The 20,945-nt window shown below is 27.3% G+C and overlaps 4 protein-coding genes across 10 annotated transcripts; 1 reads left to right on the top strand and 3 right to left on the bottom strand.

Annotated features, from left to right (window-relative positions):
* Positions 1–218: 218 nt before the first annotated feature.
* On the bottom strand, positions 219–2,207 carry LOC124424115. Its single transcript, XM_046962697.1, has 6 exons — positions 2,068–2,207; positions 1,672–1,806; positions 1,152–1,346; positions 866–1,058; positions 607–778; positions 219–513 (listed from the first exon to the last, which is right to left on the bottom strand). The coding sequence occupies exons 2-6, from the start codon at positions 1,690–1,692 to the stop codon at positions 357–359; spliced, it is 738 nt and encodes a 245-aa protein (XP_046818653.1). The 5' UTR covers positions 1,693–1,806; positions 2,068–2,207; the 3' UTR covers positions 219–356.
* Positions 2,208–2,914: 707 nt separating this feature from the next.
* LOC124424114 lies at positions 2,915–4,591 on the top strand. Its single transcript, XM_046962696.1, has 5 exons — positions 2,915–3,016; positions 3,231–3,319; positions 3,403–3,589; positions 3,720–3,861; positions 4,072–4,591. Exons 1-5 carry the CDS (start codon positions 2,987–2,989, stop codon positions 4,473–4,475), a joined length of 852 nt encoding a protein of 283 aa, XP_046818652.1. The 5' UTR covers positions 2,915–2,986; the 3' UTR covers positions 4,476–4,591.
* A 1,088-nt stretch (positions 4,592–5,679) lies between these two features.
* Positions 5,680–12,994, bottom strand: LOC124424112 (transmembrane protein 8B). Of its 5 annotated transcripts, none has more exons than XM_046962691.1 (6): positions 11,368–12,994; positions 8,864–9,159; positions 8,306–8,583; positions 7,549–8,184; positions 6,314–7,166; positions 5,680–6,161 (listed from the first exon to the last, which is right to left on the bottom strand). In XM_046962691.1, exons 2-6 carry the CDS (start codon positions 9,040–9,042, stop codon positions 5,999–6,001), a joined length of 2,109 nt encoding a protein of 702 aa, XP_046818647.1. In that variant the 5' UTR covers positions 9,043–9,159; positions 11,368–12,994; the 3' UTR covers positions 5,680–5,998. The 5 variants fall into 5 exon arrangements, with proteins under 5 accessions (XP_046818647.1, XP_046818649.1, XP_046818648.1 ...); XM_046962693.1 differs by having other exon boundaries at positions 12,001–12,994; XM_046962692.1 differs by lacking the exon at positions 11,368–12,994 and adding an exon at positions 9,797–9,926.
* A 625-nt stretch (positions 12,995–13,619) lies between these two features.
* LOC124424111 (lon protease homolog, mitochondrial) lies at positions 13,620–18,614 on the bottom strand. Of its 3 annotated transcripts, XM_046962689.1 has the most exons (12): positions 18,411–18,614; positions 18,017–18,326; positions 17,687–17,914; positions 17,433–17,608; positions 16,748–17,052; positions 16,475–16,666; positions 16,044–16,348; positions 15,788–15,927; positions 15,428–15,710; positions 14,448–15,351; positions 14,086–14,368; positions 13,620–13,986 (listed from the first exon to the last, which is right to left on the bottom strand). In XM_046962689.1, exons 2-11 carry the CDS (start codon positions 18,277–18,279, stop codon positions 14,123–14,125), a joined length of 3,042 nt encoding a protein of 1,013 aa, XP_046818645.1. In that variant the 5' UTR covers positions 18,280–18,326; positions 18,411–18,614; the 3' UTR covers positions 13,620–13,986; positions 14,086–14,122. The 3 variants fall into 3 exon arrangements, with proteins under 3 accessions (XP_046818645.1, XP_046818644.1, XP_046818646.1); XM_046962688.1 differs by having other exon boundaries at positions 18,017–18,614; XM_046962690.1 differs by having other exon boundaries at positions 16,748–17,001; positions 18,017–18,613.
* Positions 18,615–20,945: the final 2,331 nt, after the last annotated feature.

Raw genomic sequence — 20,945 nt, 5'->3', positions numbered from 1 at the left:
TACAAAAAATCGATCTAATTGCTATATAATCCCAACAATATCAATCTTTTTATTTAAAGTTGTTTTCATTCATAAAAAATAGATAAAAGATAATGATAGAAAATTGTCTTCATAACTCATATACACACATACGCACACATATATATACATATACATATATATATATATATATATATATATATATATACAAACATATATCATACACTTTATATAAAATTAGTTTTAATAATAGCAATTAATTTATAAATATTGAAAAACTTAACTGTATAAAATTATTCTTAAATTATTATCATAATAATTGGAATATGAGATAGATAATATTTGATCCGTTGTTTCTTCGTAATTTTTTGATCAACTCACATTATTCCGAATTGATTCATGAAACTTTTGAAAAGTCTCGGCGTTATCAAACAATTTTTATAAACTCTTGTACAATCACGATTATCATCACGACCTATCGAAATCGCATCTTGTATGAGTGTTCCATTTGTCGCATCTTTGAACCATCTATGACTACAATGATAAGATAATAAGAATAATATGTAACTAATACCAATACCATTTACTAAACAACATTTAAAAGAATGATTTTAATCAAAATGATACCTGGATAAACCATCGATAATTTTTTCTGTACTCGTAGGATTATCTGCACGACTGGCGGCCGATACGATCGAACAAACAATATGTTGCATACAAGGAGCTATATAATTATTGGAAAAAATTATTTCATTAATTGTATTACCCATTGTTGACCATTCCATTCCCTCGTCCGTTCCTAAAAATATAAAAACATTATTATAATATATTATTTTTAATCATTGTTATATATGATGAAAAAAACAAAAATGTATGATCAACCAACGATAATGCGATTGCGATGATGGCGTAATGGGTTTTGAAAATAGTGGTGCAACTAAAGAAGAAATTCCTGTCACTAATCCAGCGATTGTTAATGCTTTTGTATTAACATTGAGAAGCGTTGGCGAATGTTCGTTCTCTTCATTTTTATACAGTAATGGAATAGAAATAAAAGGTATCGATACGTCCCAACTGATCTAAGAAAATTTCAATAGTCAAAAATAAAATTAAAATTTTTTTTATATAATATGAAATAATCGATTTTTTTTTTTTTTTTCTAGCCAACTTACATCGATATTTCCTTCTTCGGAATCGAACGAAATAAATCGTGGTTTCGAATGACCATAAAATGGATTTTTCATTTTCGAAGTTTTTCCTTTATCGAATCCAGTAGATATATAATCGGCTGTTGTTAATTGTATAATAAGAAACACAAGTAAGAAGGTCACGTTCATTTTTGAAAAACTTTCGTATATCGTATGTTCCTAATAAAAACACATAGATTAATTAAAGAAAAACATTTTGATTATATTGTTAAATAAATTTCCATGAGATAATGATAATAGAATATTTTCACCTTTAAAGAATTATTATTAGAATAGATACGGATAAACTATAATCACATACAATTATCACATTCACTTCACGTTTGTAAATATATTAAAAAAAAAATGTATCACAACGAAGGAAAGGAAAAAAAACAAAAAAAAAAGAAAAAAAAAAGGAAATAACGAAGAAAAGATAAATTAATTGTAAATCGTTGACATTTTTAACAAATATTATAATAATAAATATTTATTCTTAGCTTACTTTTATCAAACACGATGGCATTGATGGACAGTTTCTTACAAAGTCGAGTTCTAGCTAGCTAGCAGACTATGTATAATGCCTAGCCCACCCCTTCGACGAACAGGAAATTCCTTTTCTCGAATAGAATTAACGAGCCTAAAGGAAGAACGATAGACTAAATTGTACCAGGGAAATGGACATTAGCAATTATTATATCTTATTATTTATCACTTAAAATTATATGTTACTTATAAAAAAAAAAAAAAAAATTTTACATGTGCATAAATACATTTCTCTCCGCTAATTATCATTTTTATTTTAAATAGAGTAAACCTATGTATTTATATCGAAATTATTAACAATTGCTATACTATTGTTTTCACTTGGATAGAAAGAAAAATAAAATGGTCTCCTTACGTGAAAGAGACGAATTGTCCAATTACGCACGTACACTGCACATGTCGTGCCTTTCGCGTAACTTTCGCAAATTTTCCTAAGCAACGTCCAGAACGAATTCCATTCTGCAAAGACAAATGTACATACATAGAATCTATGAAATGTTTACGCTCATTTCTTTTCACTGTCGTTATTATTGCTCCAAAGTATGTACATCCACTTTCTCGCTTTAGAATTGTTTACCTTGAAACGATATCTAAAATCAAGACCTATCAACGATAATAAAATTATAGACATTTTCCTGTTACCTTATGTATATCATATTTATTAAAATATTTATACAATAGAATAATCGAATGTAATTATTATATTAATATGTTATAGCTGATGATAAAAAAGAAAAAAAAAAAAAAAAAAGAAAAAAAGAAAAAGAGAGAGAAGAAAAAAAAACTATAAATAAGACACGATTTAAAATACATAGATTATATACATGGTATATTTTTAGAATAAGACTGAAACTGAAAAATCAGTTTGACACGTTAATAGTCGAACAATTAATGTTGCAAAAGACAAATTATTTCAGCTTCGAAATAATTGTGAGTACTCACAATTTCGGTAAGAGTGACCTGCAATAATAACAATGCTAGAGGAGAGTGCTTTCGGTGACAAAAGATATATACCTATAGAATGTATTCTTACTTACTAAAAGAATGACGCGAGAAGGTAGTAGAACGTCACGCATCGTGATAATATCACATGGAAATCTAACAATGAAAGCGAAACCGTACTGCAATTATGTCGACGATTTGTCATATCCACAAAGGGGTGGTACAGAACTATATATGTCAGAAACAGAGTCTTATTTTCACAGTTTCTAGTGAAAGCATTCCCGTATGGACATCTGCTAAGAGACGAATTACTTTTTTAATTTAATTTGTGAATGAATTATTTCAGATCATTAACCCTCAAGGTAAACTTCAAATAAAAATCAATTTATTAACGAGATAATATTATAATAATTAAATGTACGCGCGTACGTAATTTTATTATTATAATTTTATTATTATAATTTGTAATTAAAATTGGAATAAAATAAAAATCTAAGAAAAAGAAACTTATACTCACGTGTTTCTTTTAATTATTATCTTTTTTCTTTTTCTTTTTTTTCTTTTTTTTTTTTACAGATGTCACAAGATAATTTAAATAATATCATAGTGGCCTTCATATTTTTGGCGGTCCATGCGAATTGTATTCCCAAATATGACGACAGAGGGTAAGAGATAATAAGAAAATATTAATTATTATAATATTACACTTCACGAAATAATTCCTTAATTGTTTATTTAATTCATATAGTTTTATACCAAGTTCGATAGCTTACATGGAAAAAATTGGTAAGGCACAGGATCAAGTGGCAATGCCGTCACAAGCCGAAATTCGGACTGATACATCAATGAAACACGAGGAAACTACGATCAATGATATCTCGGATCGTAATCAAGAAGCACGCTTTGGTTTCACTAATATTGGAAGTTCTGGTTCTGTAAGTATAAAATTTGTATAGACTATTTGACGATCTCTCTTTTTAACGATCTTAAACTCCAAATAGATATAATATCAATCCTTTATAGATATTTAGATTAAAATATCTATCGAATTATTTATACTCATAGGGTTACGCTATATCACCTTATGCTCCAGCAAAAATAGATTTGGGTGGACTTCTCTTAGGTGCTATTATAGGAGTCGGTTCCATTCTCATCATTCCAAAATTATTATACGTTCTATCGGGTACCTACGGAAATTATGCGAGAAGTAAGTATTATTAAAATTCAAATGTAACATTTATACCTATGGTATAAATGCAAAAATATATAAGCATCCGTCGAAACAGGTCTATATTAGAAATTAGAATGTATTTTTTATCGATTAAAAAAAAAAAAAAAAAAAAAAAAAAAAAAAAAAAAAAAAAAGAAAAAACAAAAAGACAAAAAAAAGAAGAAGGAAAAAAAGAATTCTTTACAGGCGAAGAAAATGGTTTCGCACAGTCGATGACAAAATTGGACGACGCATTGGCTCGTCACGGTATAGATACAACATCTTGTATGCAACGAGCTGTTTGTACTTATTCTCAACAAGCTGCTGCAGCTGTAAAAGTAGCCGACGAGGAGAACGAAGATGAAAAGATATCTTCTTTCGATAGAATGATCGATGCGATAACTACCAATCAAGTTTTTCGAACAGCCATGCAAGGGACGGCGATACAAGAGGCAGTAGAAGCAGGTCATTCTGGTAAAAATTGTTCATATTCTTATCCCCATTGTGGTTTCTCTTTGGAAACAATGCTATCGCTCTTATCAAACATTATAACGGCTATATCGACGGCGAATGCACGAGCTGCGTCGTCTACAACATCTCCGTTGCTATAACTATTTTATCATTAGTTAAATAAATATAATATCTTTATTTCTTAAGCTTATTTGTATTTGCAACGTCAAAGAGGAAGAAGAAGAAAAAAAAGAAAAAAAAAAAAGAAAAAAAAAAGAAAAAAAAAGAAAAAAAAAGAAAAAAAAAGAAAAGAAGAAACAACATATTTATTTTCGTTTTCTCGACTCTATCGATTAATTTCAATCCAAGTTTTTATTTTCTTTTTATCATGTGTGTATATATATATATATATATATACATATAGAGAAATTGTATACATATAGTAAAGACGAAATATTTTCCTGCCATGATATCGTATAAAGAACTATAACTCTTTTCGTGCATTGATTTGTGCACTATAAATACTCCCTTTTTCTTTGGACATGAAAAAACTCAATATCATTCGGACAAGAAAAATAGAGTCGACTAGAGAATTTATGAATTTGAGAAATACATATTAAAAATACATATTATACATGATCCGTGATATATATATGTATATATATATATATATATATATACACATATATATTTTTTTCTTTGTAAATTCTTAGCTATCTATACCATATTCATGATATTGACTTATGAATGTACATATAGAATGCATTATGTACGTGTACATTTGACAAAAAGTATATGCGCGTCTATACATATATAATGTTATTATAATAAATAATATGTGTACGTGCGAGGTTTTGATTCCTACATGATGCAAATTAAATCTCTATTTCACACACACATACATATATATATATATATATATATATATATATATATATATTTATATATATAAATGCTACATAGGATTATATAAATCGTTATAAATATTTCAATAGAAAATGAAAAATTCCAATGTACAATTACAATTTGAACGAACCTTAAAGACTTTCATTTAAAATTCTAAATTACAATAATTCTATCTATCAACGCAAGAAACAATTTATATTTAATCTTTCTAAGAATATCGTCGTAATAATATGACATAATAAAATACTTAATAATATATAATAATATTGTTATTTTTTGTTCATTTCTTTTGGTTTTGTTTTGTCTTTTTTTTTTTTTTTTTTTTTTTTTTTTTTTTAATTACATTTATTCTTTGTCATCGTTTTAATTGAAACTGATAAGATTTTTCTTTTTTTTATTTTTTTTTTTTTTTTTGTTCGCATCGAAATGCTAATATGCTAAATAATACTGTTAAGAAAATTACTCTTTTTTATATTATATATTATTGCATTTGTTACATATCTTTTGAATTTCTTCTAGATAAATTTATACGTTGTATATTTATAAACTATTTTTTATATATTCTTCTTACCTGGAAAAATTGGGCGTAATAGTAATTTTATAAGAATAATACTTTTTTCCTGCATAATAATTAAGGTAATATACAATCGTCTATATATATATATATATATAAAAAAAAAGAAAAAAAAAAGATATTTCACACGATAATATGTACGAGTATGTCCGTAATTATCATTTATGCTCCCTGAATTCGCTATAATCCTACTATGTAACATATTTACTTCATGTAATGTCTTTTTGGTAATAAAAACATAACCGCAACAGCCACACAAATATGCCATAAACTATGGACAATGTGATAATTACTACGTGTTTGTAAAAAGGCGTAACAAACAAGACCCAAAGAGACTATCAGAAGGCCCGCCGGAAAGAAGATGGTTCTGTTAATGAAAAAGAGAGAGAGAAAAAAAAAAGAAAAGTAAAATCATTTTTATATTTAGAAAATTAATAATAATTGTAAATAATATTTTATATAAATTGAATAAAACGATGTTGTATTGTAAAAGTTATTAAAAAAATAATTTGTACAAACCTGTACACGCGCGAAGGATATCGGACAGTTTTTCTTCTTTTACACCTAAGTCCCCAAGAAACTCCAATCAAAGAGGATCCAGTAATGGCGGGTAAAAGGAATACCCAGAGAGCCGTACGATCCATTTCTGAGCTCATAGCAAGAACAATAGCACCCATGATCTGGAAAAATGCTGTAAGCTTTGGTCCAAAGGAGGCCATGGCTACCAATGTAACCCAAATCGAAAGAAGAGCGTTGAAGAAATCACAAAATTGTAATACGCTCAGTCGCATTATACAAATACTGTAAACGTTTTCTCCGGCTTCGCAAGCATGATAAAATGTCGAAAAGAACATAACGGCGGTGTAAACGATTGCTTCTGTAAAATATTCTCGACGTATCGCCAGATATATCGAACCAATAAAAGCAAGATTACTGATGGTTAACATTAACAAACGTACGAGTATGTCTTTATTACCGAGAACGTAAGTTCCGTCGGCACAATCAAAACCACGATAACCTTCTGTACAGTAACACGCTGAAAAAACGAAACCACCGCTCATATAGTGCATACATTTGCCATGTGAATTACAACGTCCTTCGATGCAAGGTGACGATGATATACTGCTCTCTATTTCAACAGAACACGGTTTCATACATTCGCATTCTTTACAGATGGTACCGTTCAAACAATTCTCAGCGCAATTACATTTTCCATCGACGCAAAATGATTTTAAACTGACGTACCACCTTCCAGGTTCGGGAAATGGTATATGAACCAAACCAGGACCTGTCTCGTTCACATATATATCTGCCCCGGTTACGTTCCATGCCCGTATGCAACTTCCACCGGCTGTGATATTTGAGTAATATCCTGAATAAACATTAATCATTTATACATCCGTATATTGTTAATTATTCAATAGCAAACATAAAAGCGTAAGAACAAAACAACTTTTAATGGATCATGCATTATGGCAAATATTATCATTTCAATAATAATTATCCGGTCCATATCAAATGTTTTTCAAAGATTATAATTTACAAATATTAATATAATAACGAATCAGAAGAAAACAATTCACATTTGTTATGGATCTTAATCTGTCAAAGATTAAAGTATATATGAGATATAATCGATTTTATATCAGTGACAAAAAAAAAAAAAAAAGAAAGAAAGAAAGAAAGAAAAGAAAAAAAAAAAAATAAAATGAAATACAATCAATTATGCAAAAGCTTACATAAATAGGACTGACCCAAGGTAATGCAAGCTACGATGAAAATATTCTTTTGATCCTTTTTATCCACGTTGAGCATTTTTATACCCACTGTCACTGTACCACCAACATCGTAAACACGGGCAATCTCGAAGTCAAGGACGGTAATACCATCGCTTGTGAGATTGAAAGGCATAGATTTCGTATCGTTTTCACCACGATGTTCATAATCGAATACAAAGAACTCCGGCAATGATTTTCGTATCAAACTTATGCTTTTAACTTGATTGGAATCAATGAATGAAGAAGTATTGTTTTCAAAACGTAAAGATATTTTCGACATATTTCCGGATATTAAACGTAGCGTAATGTAATGTAATGATTTTGAATAAGGTTTGAAGGACAACAAGACATCAGTGTCATTAACGATCGTCCCTATAAGATGTTCCTGTGCAACAACATGAATTGCAAATTTACAATTGTTTTCATATGATTGATTCAATGCAAGTACCACGTTTAATAAATCATCTGGCATAAAAATGTGGCCGACAAAAGTATTTTTACTTTTGTTTAATTCGATTTCATATTCGTTATTAAAATCTATTAAGGATATCATAGATGGCATCTCTATTAACAACTCAGCATCGAGTACGGTATCACATGATGCACCGAGACCTAAATAAATGTAATTTAATAATCATTGATAATTTAAATTGAATATATAAGTGTGTATGTATGTATATATGTATGTATGTATGTATGTATGTATGAGAAAGGTAATAATAATAATATTCACCTTGTTGCTTGATCTTGTCGCTATTAGGATCGGTCCAAGATCGAAAAGCTATTACATACCAGTCACCTGGTATTGGAGAATCGATATTGATCATATGTTCGTCACCATCGCTTTGCATATTTAAAGCATAATATTTGCGTCTTCGTTTTATAAGTTTTGCCTCGATAATCGATCCATCTGGACGAACTAATGGTAGACTACCGGATTTCAAGTACAATGAAACATATCTCGGAGAACATTTACCTATTCCGCCGGTTTTTTCTTCTTTTATTGTAAATCTAATAAAAAAACAATAAGACATAATAGGTATATATATATATATATATATGTATATATATAAATATACATATATACTTTATATTAAATAATATTTATTTTTAAACAATGCATTTTAATGATATATAAATATTCAATTTAATTATATAAAGATTTTATATATAATAGAGTTTTATAAAAATAAGTAAGAAGTTTGAATATAACTCATCTTCAAAAAGAAATAAAAAAAAACAAAAAATATATATATATATATATATATATTAATAGGGAATGAAATCTTACTTGAATCCCGCGGTAATCGTATACTCTGGTACATCGAAATGAATAATCGAAATATGCCGATAAGCATAGTAATCGTCCAATATGTTGGACGGTCGTAAAGCTATTCTCTTTAATTTGATACATGATCCTTCTTGTATCGTAAAACTCCATATTAATAGAACAATTAAATACAATGGCATATTTTAACTCTTCACATACATCACTTAACAATAGGGTTGATCATAATACGATAAGAAATCCACATCGATCATCAAAGAGATTTTCCTTTTTTCTTTTGAAGTTTTGATATCAAGTTTCTGAAAAAATAAAAAAAATAAAAAAAAAAAAAACAAGGGGTAAAAGAAAAAAAGAAAAGAAAAAAAGATAAATTCGTCTTCTTCTAATCAATTTAACTTGAGCCATGAAAAGGAAGAATGGAAAAAGAAGATAATATTAATTAAATCGATAAGAAAATACAAATGTAACTATGAATTTTAAAGTATTTTATGTACAAACATAACATATCGAAGGTAATCATCAATCGATACATGCGAATTCACATTAAGTAATATTAAAATTTTATATTGTGAATTTGTGAGTAGATAAAGCCTTATCTTCTTGTATATCATATCTTCTATATCAACGCGATAGAACTTATGTTCTCTTGTAACGATAACTGTGAGTATATAAAAAGTGATATTATTGCGAAAAATTTTGAGAGAAAAAAAATAATTTTTTTGACTTTTTTTGAAGCCACTTTTACTATCGTTTATATTACATAAGTAAATTGATTTCTAATAATGAGCAAAAGAAAAAAAAAAAAAGAGAAAGATATTTAAATAATATAATCTCAACGAAATCGGATTGTGAAAAGAAGAAAAAAAAAAAAAAAAAAGAAAAAAAAAAGAAAATGAATGAAACTCTTACAATAAAGTAATATAACTCCTTACGTACGTTCGGTGTAAGTTCTCTACCTTGTAACTCTATGACTTGACACTGAATGAGATGAATATGTAGTTCAGTTTGATACGAAGAACGCGTCGCGAAAGAATTCTTAATCATAATATATGTAGTTTAACTTGAAAATTACATACATCCAATGTGCCTGCACTTTTACACACTTATATATGCACGCACGCACATACACACACACACACACACACACATATATAAACTATAAAACCGTTCTTCTCTTAGTATTTTACGCCTACGAAGTTAAATAAAATAGCAAGAAGGATGATTATAGAACGGATATGCTTAATTTTCTGAATTTCTTCATGCAAGAATATCAATGAGAGAGAGGAAGAAAAGAAAAGAAAAGAAAAAAAAAATATATAAAAAAAATATATGCTTCAACTAAATAAACAGAAAAGAGTTGTGCAATGCCGACCAAAGTTTACAGTATCGATCAAAGCAAGTTCTTGCTTTTTCTATCAAATATTAACCCTTGTCTTTTTTTCTTTTTTTTAATTGCACAAAAAAAATCATAATTCCATGAAAAAAAAAATATATATATATATATATATATATATCGAAATTATATTGTTTACTTTATTGTTATCGAAGTTTGAGATATCAAACATATGTATCGACAGTACTGCGTACTTATTGTTAGAGTAATCGGTATTGCATGATTTCCTCCGTTCACCTCTCCCTCCATGCTAGTAATAATGTATTCTAATTGATTTCTGACTTAACATGTTTGAAGATACTCGCTTATTGAAAGATAAATAGTTAACTAAAGTGAACCACAGAATATATATATATATATATATATATATATTCTGTTTTCAGAAAACGTTTCAATTTCATACAATTGTTTTTATACATACACGCATATACATATACATTATATAGAGAAATTTTTAATTATCAAATTTTTTCATACGTATTTGAACAGATGAAATATATCAATGATATTATGTATTATCGATTACGTTTATAACGAGTATAAATATTTTTTAAATTTGATTTAATTGTTTTCAAAAGCATACACATACATGAATGCATATAATGTGTGTGTTGTGCGTGTGCGCGGGCGCACTCGCACGCGCGCGAGCGCTTATAGAAATGTTATCAGACTTTTTAATGTTTGAACAGATGAGATATCAACGATACAATAATATTTATGATGAATATAAAATTTTTGTTAGCATTTATCTAATTTTCTTCAAATGAGTTTAATCATTTTAAAGTCGTTGACCCTTGACTCTCTGTATATATTCGATCGTTTTAATAATCGAATGAAAATCTTTCGAAATTATGACTATTGTAATCTATAAGAAACAATTTTTAATATACTTTACATGTGTTTGTAATTGAATTTAAGCAAAAAAAAAGAAAAAAGGAAGAAACAAAAAAATGAAAAGAAAAAGCTAAAAAAAAAAAATGAGTAACGAGAGGTACATAAAAAGAATATCATTTTTGAATGATAAACGTGTTGTCCTTTAAACGAGATAAGTTAATTAATCGTGAAATAAAATGAAAGTGAAATGAATTAATTAAAATCGATAATAAGAAAATACCTTTTTTCTTTTCGTTTGTTTTTTTTTTTTTTTTTTTTTTTTTTTACTAAAATCCACGATCACTGACAGTTAACATTTGTGTAATTCTCAACGATTGTTCGAATTCCCCGAATTTACTTCGACATAAATCACCCACTAGCAACAAGTGTTCCACAACCAACTGTCGTATGAAAAAAAAAAAAAAAAGAAAGAAATAAAACATCTCGATGTCTGATTGGTCAATTCTCGTTGACCAATCGAACGTCGCTCGAGTCTTTTCTAACCTCTTTGCATTTGCCCGGTGCGTTTAAAGCAAAATTATTATATGTGAGGTCAATGTTTTTGAGATAGTTAGTCTAACGGCAAAAGAGAAAACAAATTTTCACGGACGAATACTTTGACAGGAAATGGCTTGCTTTTCTCAGCTTTCAAAATTTGGGTCATCCAATAGAAAGAAAGAAAAAAAATCGTATAAAAGAAAGAGACAGAAAGAGAGAGAAAGAGAGAAAGATAGATAGATGAATGGAGAAAGAGAAAGAGAAAGAGAGAGAGAGAGAGAGAGAGAGAGAGAGAGAAAGGCAAAGAAAGAGACAGAGAGAGAGAGAAAAAGAGAAACATGACGTTCACATAATATTTATGTATGTGTTTACTTACTGTTCTCTTCTATTTTCGTGCGCGTGCACTTCGTCTATCTCGTACGTAGAAAACATACCATTGACAGAGATGTAGTATCCACGTAATATCCGTGTAGAGAGAAGACGTGAAATTGTATTACATTGTTGAACGTAACTTTTCGCTCGTAATTGTGTGTCTCATTGATAGCGACACTTCGTAAAACAAGAACACGAAATAAATATATTGGAAGAAAAAAAGAAAAGAAGAAAAAAAGAAGAAACAAATGATGTTAACTATGCAATTATTTTTCCCAAACGGATGTTTCTGCTGACCAGGAATTGTAAGATCTTTCTATGAAGGACATCGATAAGATCGATAAGTGTGATACCTACATCTACATCTACACCTACACTTATATTCACCGTTATATGTAATACGTATTATTATATGCGTTCGTTTCTTCTATCGATCTTTCCACTTCCTCATTTTCCTCCTCCTTCTTTTTCTTTTTTTGTCTTGTTTTTTTTTTTTTTTTTTGTTTTGTTTTGTTTCGTTTTCCTTCTTTTAATATTTCTTCTTTTCACGTCGTGATTTACGTCATGGCTGATCGGCTAAAGGGATAACGCTTCTTTAAGCGGCAGGGGTTATATTTATTGATCATTTTCAACCTCGCTTACTTTGCAACTGTCACAGTTTTTATATAGACTTCGAGCATGATCTTCTTACTTTTTCGAGAAACTTGCATTAAATATATTCCATATCTAAAGCTTTTATTTGTTTCGAAATTTATAAACACAAATGGTCAAACATTTTAACCCCAATTTTAAAATTGTCTTTTTTCTTTTTTCATTGTTTTGTTTTGTTTTGTTTTTTCACTTTTAATTTATTTCATATGTTTATATATGATTATTATTAATTCAGACAATAAATGTTATTAATTCCAACGATAATATTATTTTATTTCTCTTGATCATAATAGATTTATATAAATTAATGATATAGCTAGATATCTGATCTATGCTGATACGAAAAATATATCAAATGTAATATTTTATACATTATATATACATACCAATATATATATATATATATATATATATATATATATATATTTATATATATTTTGATTTGAAAATATATGTTTATCCATGAAAGAAATAAAAATCTTCCATATTCAAATGGATTATCAAAATTGATGTTATTATAAAATAAATGATGATATAATAAAAGAATAAAATATGTACATCTGGCCATATTTCAATTTGCATGTTATAAATTTTATCAATAATATAATATATGTTAGACAAATTAGCAAACTTTATATCTTCTATTTAATAAATTGTATATTATCAATAAAATTGAAATTATATGGAAATATAATAATATTTTAAATTTACTCATATTAAAGATATTCAATTTGAACAATTATATTAAAAGAATAATCCAAGTATTGTTAAATGTTATAATTCATAAATTCCATTATATTTTATAGTTCATAAATTTGTACAAAATAAAAATATTTATTTAGCAAATATATTGAGATAAATTAATCTTTTTAAAAATTTTAATTATATATATTTCTATTGTTAATCTTTGAATAATATTCTTTCTTACCTATTTTAATTAAATCGAAAATATATTTAAAATTAATTTTGGCTTCTCAAGACATTCAATAATTATTTTGATAATAACTACTATCATACTTACTTTTTAACTTTTTTTGAAAAATATACATTGTATTTAATATTGTTAATAACTATACTGATTTTTGTGTAGAATCTTATGTTCCTTAAATGAATGTCGATTACAAAAATCTGTAATGAAATATAAACTGCTTTCTATAATTATACTATCTGGCAGTACATAATAATATAGAAAAATTCTGTCACATTTTACAGTTTTTATACATATTTTTCAATAGCATTTAAAAATGAAGTAAAAATGACCAATTAAACTGTCTTGTACAAGATTAACATAACAGGCTCCATTATCAATGAATATATCCGACTTGGATACTGTTGGACGCTGCAATTTTGCATTCATATTAGAGAGATTATAACAAATTTATTTTTAAATAATATTGATTAAGACTATATAAGATGATTAAATATACAAAATACAAACCTATATATAATAAAGTATATTTTCATAAAGTATATCTTCATAAAGAATCCTGTTTACCAATTAAAGGTGCTGGTTGTTTGGATGATATATGAATATTTGAAAATGTTTCGTCATTGTTAATAGTTGGAGCTTTTTGTCCTTCTAGGAAACATATACGATAAACGTCTTCAAATGTTGAAGCAAAATGAACTTCAAGACCATCTGTTATATATTTTGGAAGATCATTGAAATCTTTCTTATTTTCCTCTGGTAATATTATGCACTTAACATCTACCCTTTTTGCCTGATAATATAATTAACATATAACAAAAGATTATATTCTGTTGCATACACATTTTAATATATTAGATTATTTTATTTACCGCAATTGTCTTTTCTTTAATACCACCAACAGGTAAAACTTTTCCTATTAAACTAAGTTCTCCTGTCATAGCAACATCCTGCCTAATAGCTTGATTTTTAGCAAGAGAAATTAATGCTGTTGCTATAGTTACACCCGCGCTTGGTCCATCTTTTGGAGTAGCTCCTTCAGGAACATGTAAATGTATATGAGAATCATATAAAAATGTATTTGATGGATCTTCTTCTTTTAAAAAGTTCTTAGCTACTGTCAATGCTATATGTATTGATTCTTTCATAACTTCTCCTAAGTGGCCAGTTGATTCACATGTACCCTCCATCTTGTTTACATTTGTAGGTTTTCGAATAGCAGTTTCAATAAACAATGTAGAACCACCCATGGCAGTCCATGCAAGACCCATAACTACACCTGGAGGTGTAATTTCATACATTCTATCTTGTGTAAATACAGGCTTTCCTACAAAATCATGTAAATTGCTTGCAGTTATATCGATTCTGTCTATTTCTTTCTTAACGACTTTGAAAGCCACTTTACGGTGAATTTTTTCTATATGTTTCTGAAGATTTCTAACTCCTGATTCTCGACAATAATATTTAATCAAAGATGTAAGTGAATTGTCCTGCATAGTAATTTGCGAATCGTTAAGCCCGCAATCATTCATAGCCTGTGGTATTAAATATTGTTTAGCAATTGCAAGTTTTTCTTCTGCTACATAACCGGACATCTCGATCATTTCCATTCGATCTCTAAGAGGTTCTGGAATAGTATCAACTACATTTGCCGTGCATATAAACAAAACTTTTGATAGATCGACTGCAACGTCCAAATAATGATCTAAGAAGTTCGCATTTTGTTCTGGATCCAACATTTCTAAAAGGGCAGAAGCAGGGTCTCCTTGATGTCCCCTATTAATCATATATGTAACAAATTATTTGTTTCACAAAATTTATAATAAAATATTTATATCATTGAAGTACACACTTTCCAATTTTATCTACTTCGTCTATCAGCACTAATGGATTTTCAGTTTGGGTCTTTTTCAAGCATTGAATAACTTTGCCAGGCATGGCTCCTACATATGTTCTTCTATGTCCTTTAATTTCTGCTACATCTGTCATTCCTCCAACGCTAAATCTGAAATATTCTCTATTAAGTGCACGAGCTATCGATTTAGCTATAGATGTTTTTCCTACTCCAGGAGGACCATGGAAACATAATATTTTTCCTTGAGTTGAACCTTTCAATTGGCTGACAGCAATAAATTCTGAAAAATAGAACAAGGCATATGTAAAATTTTATTACTATCAATTTTTTAGACAAAAATGTCAAACGATTATATACCAAGAATTCTTTTTTTAATATCCTCCATTCCATAATGATCTTCATCTAAAATTTCTACAGCCTGTTGTAAATTTAAATTTTCTGGACTAGTTATACCCCAAGGCATTGAAGTTAGCCAATCTAAATAATTTCTTGTAACACTGGATGTGGACAAAAAAAGAAATAAAAAAAGAAAAAAAAAAAAAAAAAAAAAAAAGAATTGAATGTATAGTAAACATAACAAAATTATTAAAAAGTTATTCTCGAAAGTACTCACTTAAATTCACTACTATGACTTTCTAAAAAACTTAATTTATTTAATTCTTCATCTAATACATCCATAACAGGTTTGGGAACTGTTTTCTGCCTTATTTTCTCTCTATATTTTTCTTCTATCGCATCTTTGTCATCCTTTTCTAAACCTAGTTCTTTCTTAATGACTTTTAACTGTTCATGCAATATGTATTTTCTATGTTGTTGCTTTACTTTTTCCTCAACTTCCCTACCAATCTTTTGTTGTAATTTACTTAATTCATATTCCTTCTTTAACAGTGCAAGCGATAATCTCAATCTTTTAAGAATCTATATTTATGAGGGGGAAAAAAAAAGAAAAAATAAAAAAAAAAAAAAAATAATAAAAATAAAAGAAATTAATTATATATCGCAAAATATTGATATTATTCAATAAATATTAAAGGATATACATACATCCATTTCTTCTAGGACTTGCTGCAATTCTTGTGCATCTGCTCCAGTTAAAGCAGCACCTAAATCACTCAGGTAAACTGGATTGTCGACTACTCTTTGTCCTTGATGAAGCATTTGTTGCAGAGATTCACGATACAATGGATTCATACTTATGATATCTCTAATAGTTTTAATTAATTCTTGTGTAAGTGCCTATTAATCATAAATTTTAACTTTTATACAATTATATATGGAATGGAGTCATAGATATTTTATAAATATTATTATGAATACCTTAATTTCTTCTGTTTGTCTAAATTTTTCATGAGTAACATTTACAACTTCTACCATTAAAATTGGCTGAGATTCCGATGTCGTTGATTCGGAAGAAGGCTCTGCTTGTTTTTCTTCAATTAGTGGTTTATTCTGTGGAGTATCTTCTCCTGCACTTGAATTATCTAATTTTTCTGATCTTTCTAATTTTTCTGATCCTGACTTTTTACGTGATGTTGTTCTACGGCTCACTTTACCAGTGGTCATTGAATCGTCTACAGGGACGTTAATTGTTGTATTTAATAGTGGAAACGTCAGTTTCATCTCTGCATAAGATAGGCAGATTTATATTTGCAATGAAATAAAAAATGATTCTTCTTGCACAAATGATAATTTTGGCGCAAAGGAAAAAAAAAAAAAAAGAAAATAATTAACTGAATTAATTTTACAATAATTTTTGAAGTATAAAAAAAATATACGTCATTTGGTGCATGATAATTATGCAACAGTTTGTTATAGCTATTTTTGTGATAGTAACTATACATTTTAAAAACTATTGAAAATATTGATACAACATTGCAAATAACAGTAAATAAAATATTATAAAATAAATAAATTATTTTGTTTTTCTTGCTTTTTTTGAACTTGGCTTTATGAATAAATACTATCTCATTTAAGTACATGTCTATTATATCCATTTTCTTACCATGCACCGGTTGTACAGCAGCAACATCTTCTAGTATTTGTCCAACGATTTTAATTCTTCGATGTGCCATTATTACAAGTCTTAAGCGATTTCCTAAATCTTGTACTTCATGAATTTGTGCAAATGTGCCAACGGAATAAATATCATCAAGATTTTGTACTATCTCTGCTTCATTTCTATGTAAATATAATAACTATTAAATGATCATATATGTTATTGATGATTTTATAAACTATTGTCAAAAGAATAATTACTCTTCGGTCTTTTTCAAAAATATCCCAACATAAGGCTGATTTAATTTAACCTTCCTACGTATTAAATCAATGAGAATAGGATTAGAAAGTTCTATAAGCTTGATAAATCTAGGAAAAACAGGATTTCTACTGATTGCAATAACTGGTACATGAGGCCATACTTCTGGTACAACCACTGTAGCAGGTAATGTAGCTGAATAGTCCTCTGATTGCTCTGCATCATTTTCACTAAAAAATTACGATATTTTAACGTGTCCTTTATGATCTTTATTAATTTTAAAGATGTTAAGTTTATGAAAAAAAAAAATATATATATATATATATACATACTTCGGAGGATCTCTGTCAGATTTCTTAGTTGAAAATAATTTAATAGATGCAACAGCTACGCACTGTCTACGATTTCGAATATTTCGAGTTAATATTCCAAGTCTTTGATTAGGAAATTCTGTTCGAGGAAATTGTGGTTTAATATAAACCGGTAATATATTATGAGTTTCTAGATGATGATTTCTGTAAAACGATCGACTGATCGTTCCATTATGACGAAACACTGGTAATAATTTACTCTTAATCGTTGTAACACACCGCATTCTTTTATTTTTCCTTCTTCACAATTTTAATATACCTTTTTCGTAAGCTTAATATATAAAAGATACAGCATTGAAAGAGGTTATGAGTCTATGTGATGAAATCTAACATGAATTTACATGTAATAACTAACCTCAAATTTGTTTTAATAGACTGATTGATAGTATTAATAAACGCTGGTTATATAATTATATTTAACAGCTTATATTAATCAATTATATAGATAACATTCTGTTTTCTTTACTCATTTGTTTTATCGAGTGACCCGTTAATTAATATTTCTCTTGCGAAAAACCTGTGAGCTGAACATAATAAATCATTGTGCATGTACTTCTGCGCATCTTGCTTCTGAGTGACAAAGAGAGAGAGAGAGAGAGAGAGAGAGACAGAGAGAGAGAAATTTGAATTTCGTTTATAAAAAATTGAATTTTTTGGAAATATTGATAAGATTAATGTCAAATAATAATGATTAATATAAATACATTTATAAATTTTGATGGGCGCGTTGATTATTAAATTAGTAAATTTTATATTATAATATATTAATTTTAATAATTTAATAATCAAAATATTTCTATATTGTCATTTTTCAAAATTTACGCGCGTTTATTTTGATTAGTTCTGATTGGTCCTAATCAAAGTTTAGAAAAATTTTTCTTAGATAACTGCGACACGATCTTCATAAAATTAGAGATATTGTTTTCTATTTAACAATAATTTTATAATAGATAGAAATTTATTTGACATTTTCAACGATTTCATTTCAAATTCATTTTCGACCATATCTTTTTTATGGAACTTATTTCTTTATATTATATTTAAAATATTTGTGTTATAATTTAAATTTTATTACATTCATTTTCATAATTTAGTTGATGCAATATTAATGATGAAGTAACAATTAAGAAAGTTTCATCTGCTATTATTAATTTGTACAAATTACAAATGAGCTCATATGAATCTATAGTATTAAAAACAAAGGCTTCTATAATGGATCCAGAAAATTTAAATTCCATCTGTTCAAGTATTTATATTTCAAATATTAATATTAATCATTTCTATAATTATTCTGTACAATTTTTATTCAGAAGGAACTTATATTCATTAGAAATAATATGTTCTCCTGCTATTACTCGACAAAATTTATCTAATAAACTTTTGTTACAACCGATGGTAGAAAACAAAAATGACGAAGATGATACTGATTTTTTTGAAACTTTAAAGAATAAAATTAAAACTAGTCCATTAAAGTAATCATATAAAGTAATCAGATAAACTATTAATATAATTTTTCTTATAAAATAATATACATCTATCTTTTCCACGTAACAGATGTTTAAAATCTAAATACGAATTTAAAAAACCATATGGAACAAGAAAAAGAAAACATAAATTTAACGAAGAAAGCAAAGATACAATAAAACGTTTTAAAGAAGACATGGAAAATAAAAATCAAAAAGAAATAGATACTATTAAGCTTCATTCTGAAATAAAAGAAATTTGTAAAGATAATTCAATATTGTCTAATTATAAAAATGATATCCTAAAATCTGTAAATACAAACATAGATAATAATGAGTGTTACGCATTAAAAAGGTATATTTTTACAAAAATATATATATATATATATTAATAATATAGATTTCATAATATATTATAATTGACAATTAATATATATTTATCTTTAGAGATTTCACTTTAATCTTTCAATCTGATAAAGCACTTGACAATGAAGAAAATCATGAATCTACATTCATTAAGCCTATCAATATAAATAATACAGAGAATAATAATGTATTTTTATAAATGAATTGTGTGCATATTTGTAATAATGTTATTTAAACGATTTCATTCGAATAAACTAGTTTATTTTACAATAGAACTTATGTATATCACTTCTTGTTTAGGCTATTCATTACTTTTTGTTTGAAGCGTGTGTGATATTAGCAATAGATATAGTCGAGGCTTTTGCATTTCATCGAAGTAATATCGAAATTTTCCCTTTTCGTAGAAGTGAACTCTTAAATGATTCACACCTTTGATAATTTTATAATTATTTAAATAATATATGAAGTACAAAAGATATAATTAAATAACATTTAAACAAAAATTCATTTATTTAAACATTAAATAGCTTGTAACACGTGTTATAAATAAAATAATTATAATTTAATATCTCTATAATTTTACATTTCGTTGTTTATAATTAATATCAATAAAAACAAATACTCGAATGACTTGGTTAGTTATTAGGTTAGTAAACATTTCACTGAAGAAACATCGAAATTCTATTTTTTCGTACGGTTGATTTTAAATGATTCATATTTTCGATAATTTCATAATTATTTAAACAATGTATAATGTAGACGTAATATAATAAATTAATATTTAAATAATCGCTATCGTAGAAACTTCTTAAGTAGTAAGTGAATTTTTAAATCATTTCAATCAGAGATCGAGGATGATAGATCTAAATCGAGATGAATAATTGATTGTAATTAATTAATATGAATAAATTTTCTTCGTAGATTTATTCGTAAAAATAAAACGTTTTTATGTTATTGGCTGAAGAATTTTATTGATCGATTATTTTTATCGACTGAATATTATTATCGATTGAACGATTTTATCGACTAGACGATTGTAATTTTAAATGGAATAGAGAAAA

The sequence above is a fragment of the Vespa crabro genome, chromosome 5, assembly GCF_910589235.1.
Source record: "Vespa crabro chromosome 5, iyVesCrab1.2, whole genome shotgun sequence".
NCBI classification, from domain to species: domain Eukaryota; kingdom Metazoa; phylum Arthropoda; class Insecta; order Hymenoptera; family Vespidae; genus Vespa; species Vespa crabro.
The sequence above is the reverse complement of the archived record's forward strand: the minus strand, read 5'-3'. Positions and strand labels throughout refer to the sequence as shown.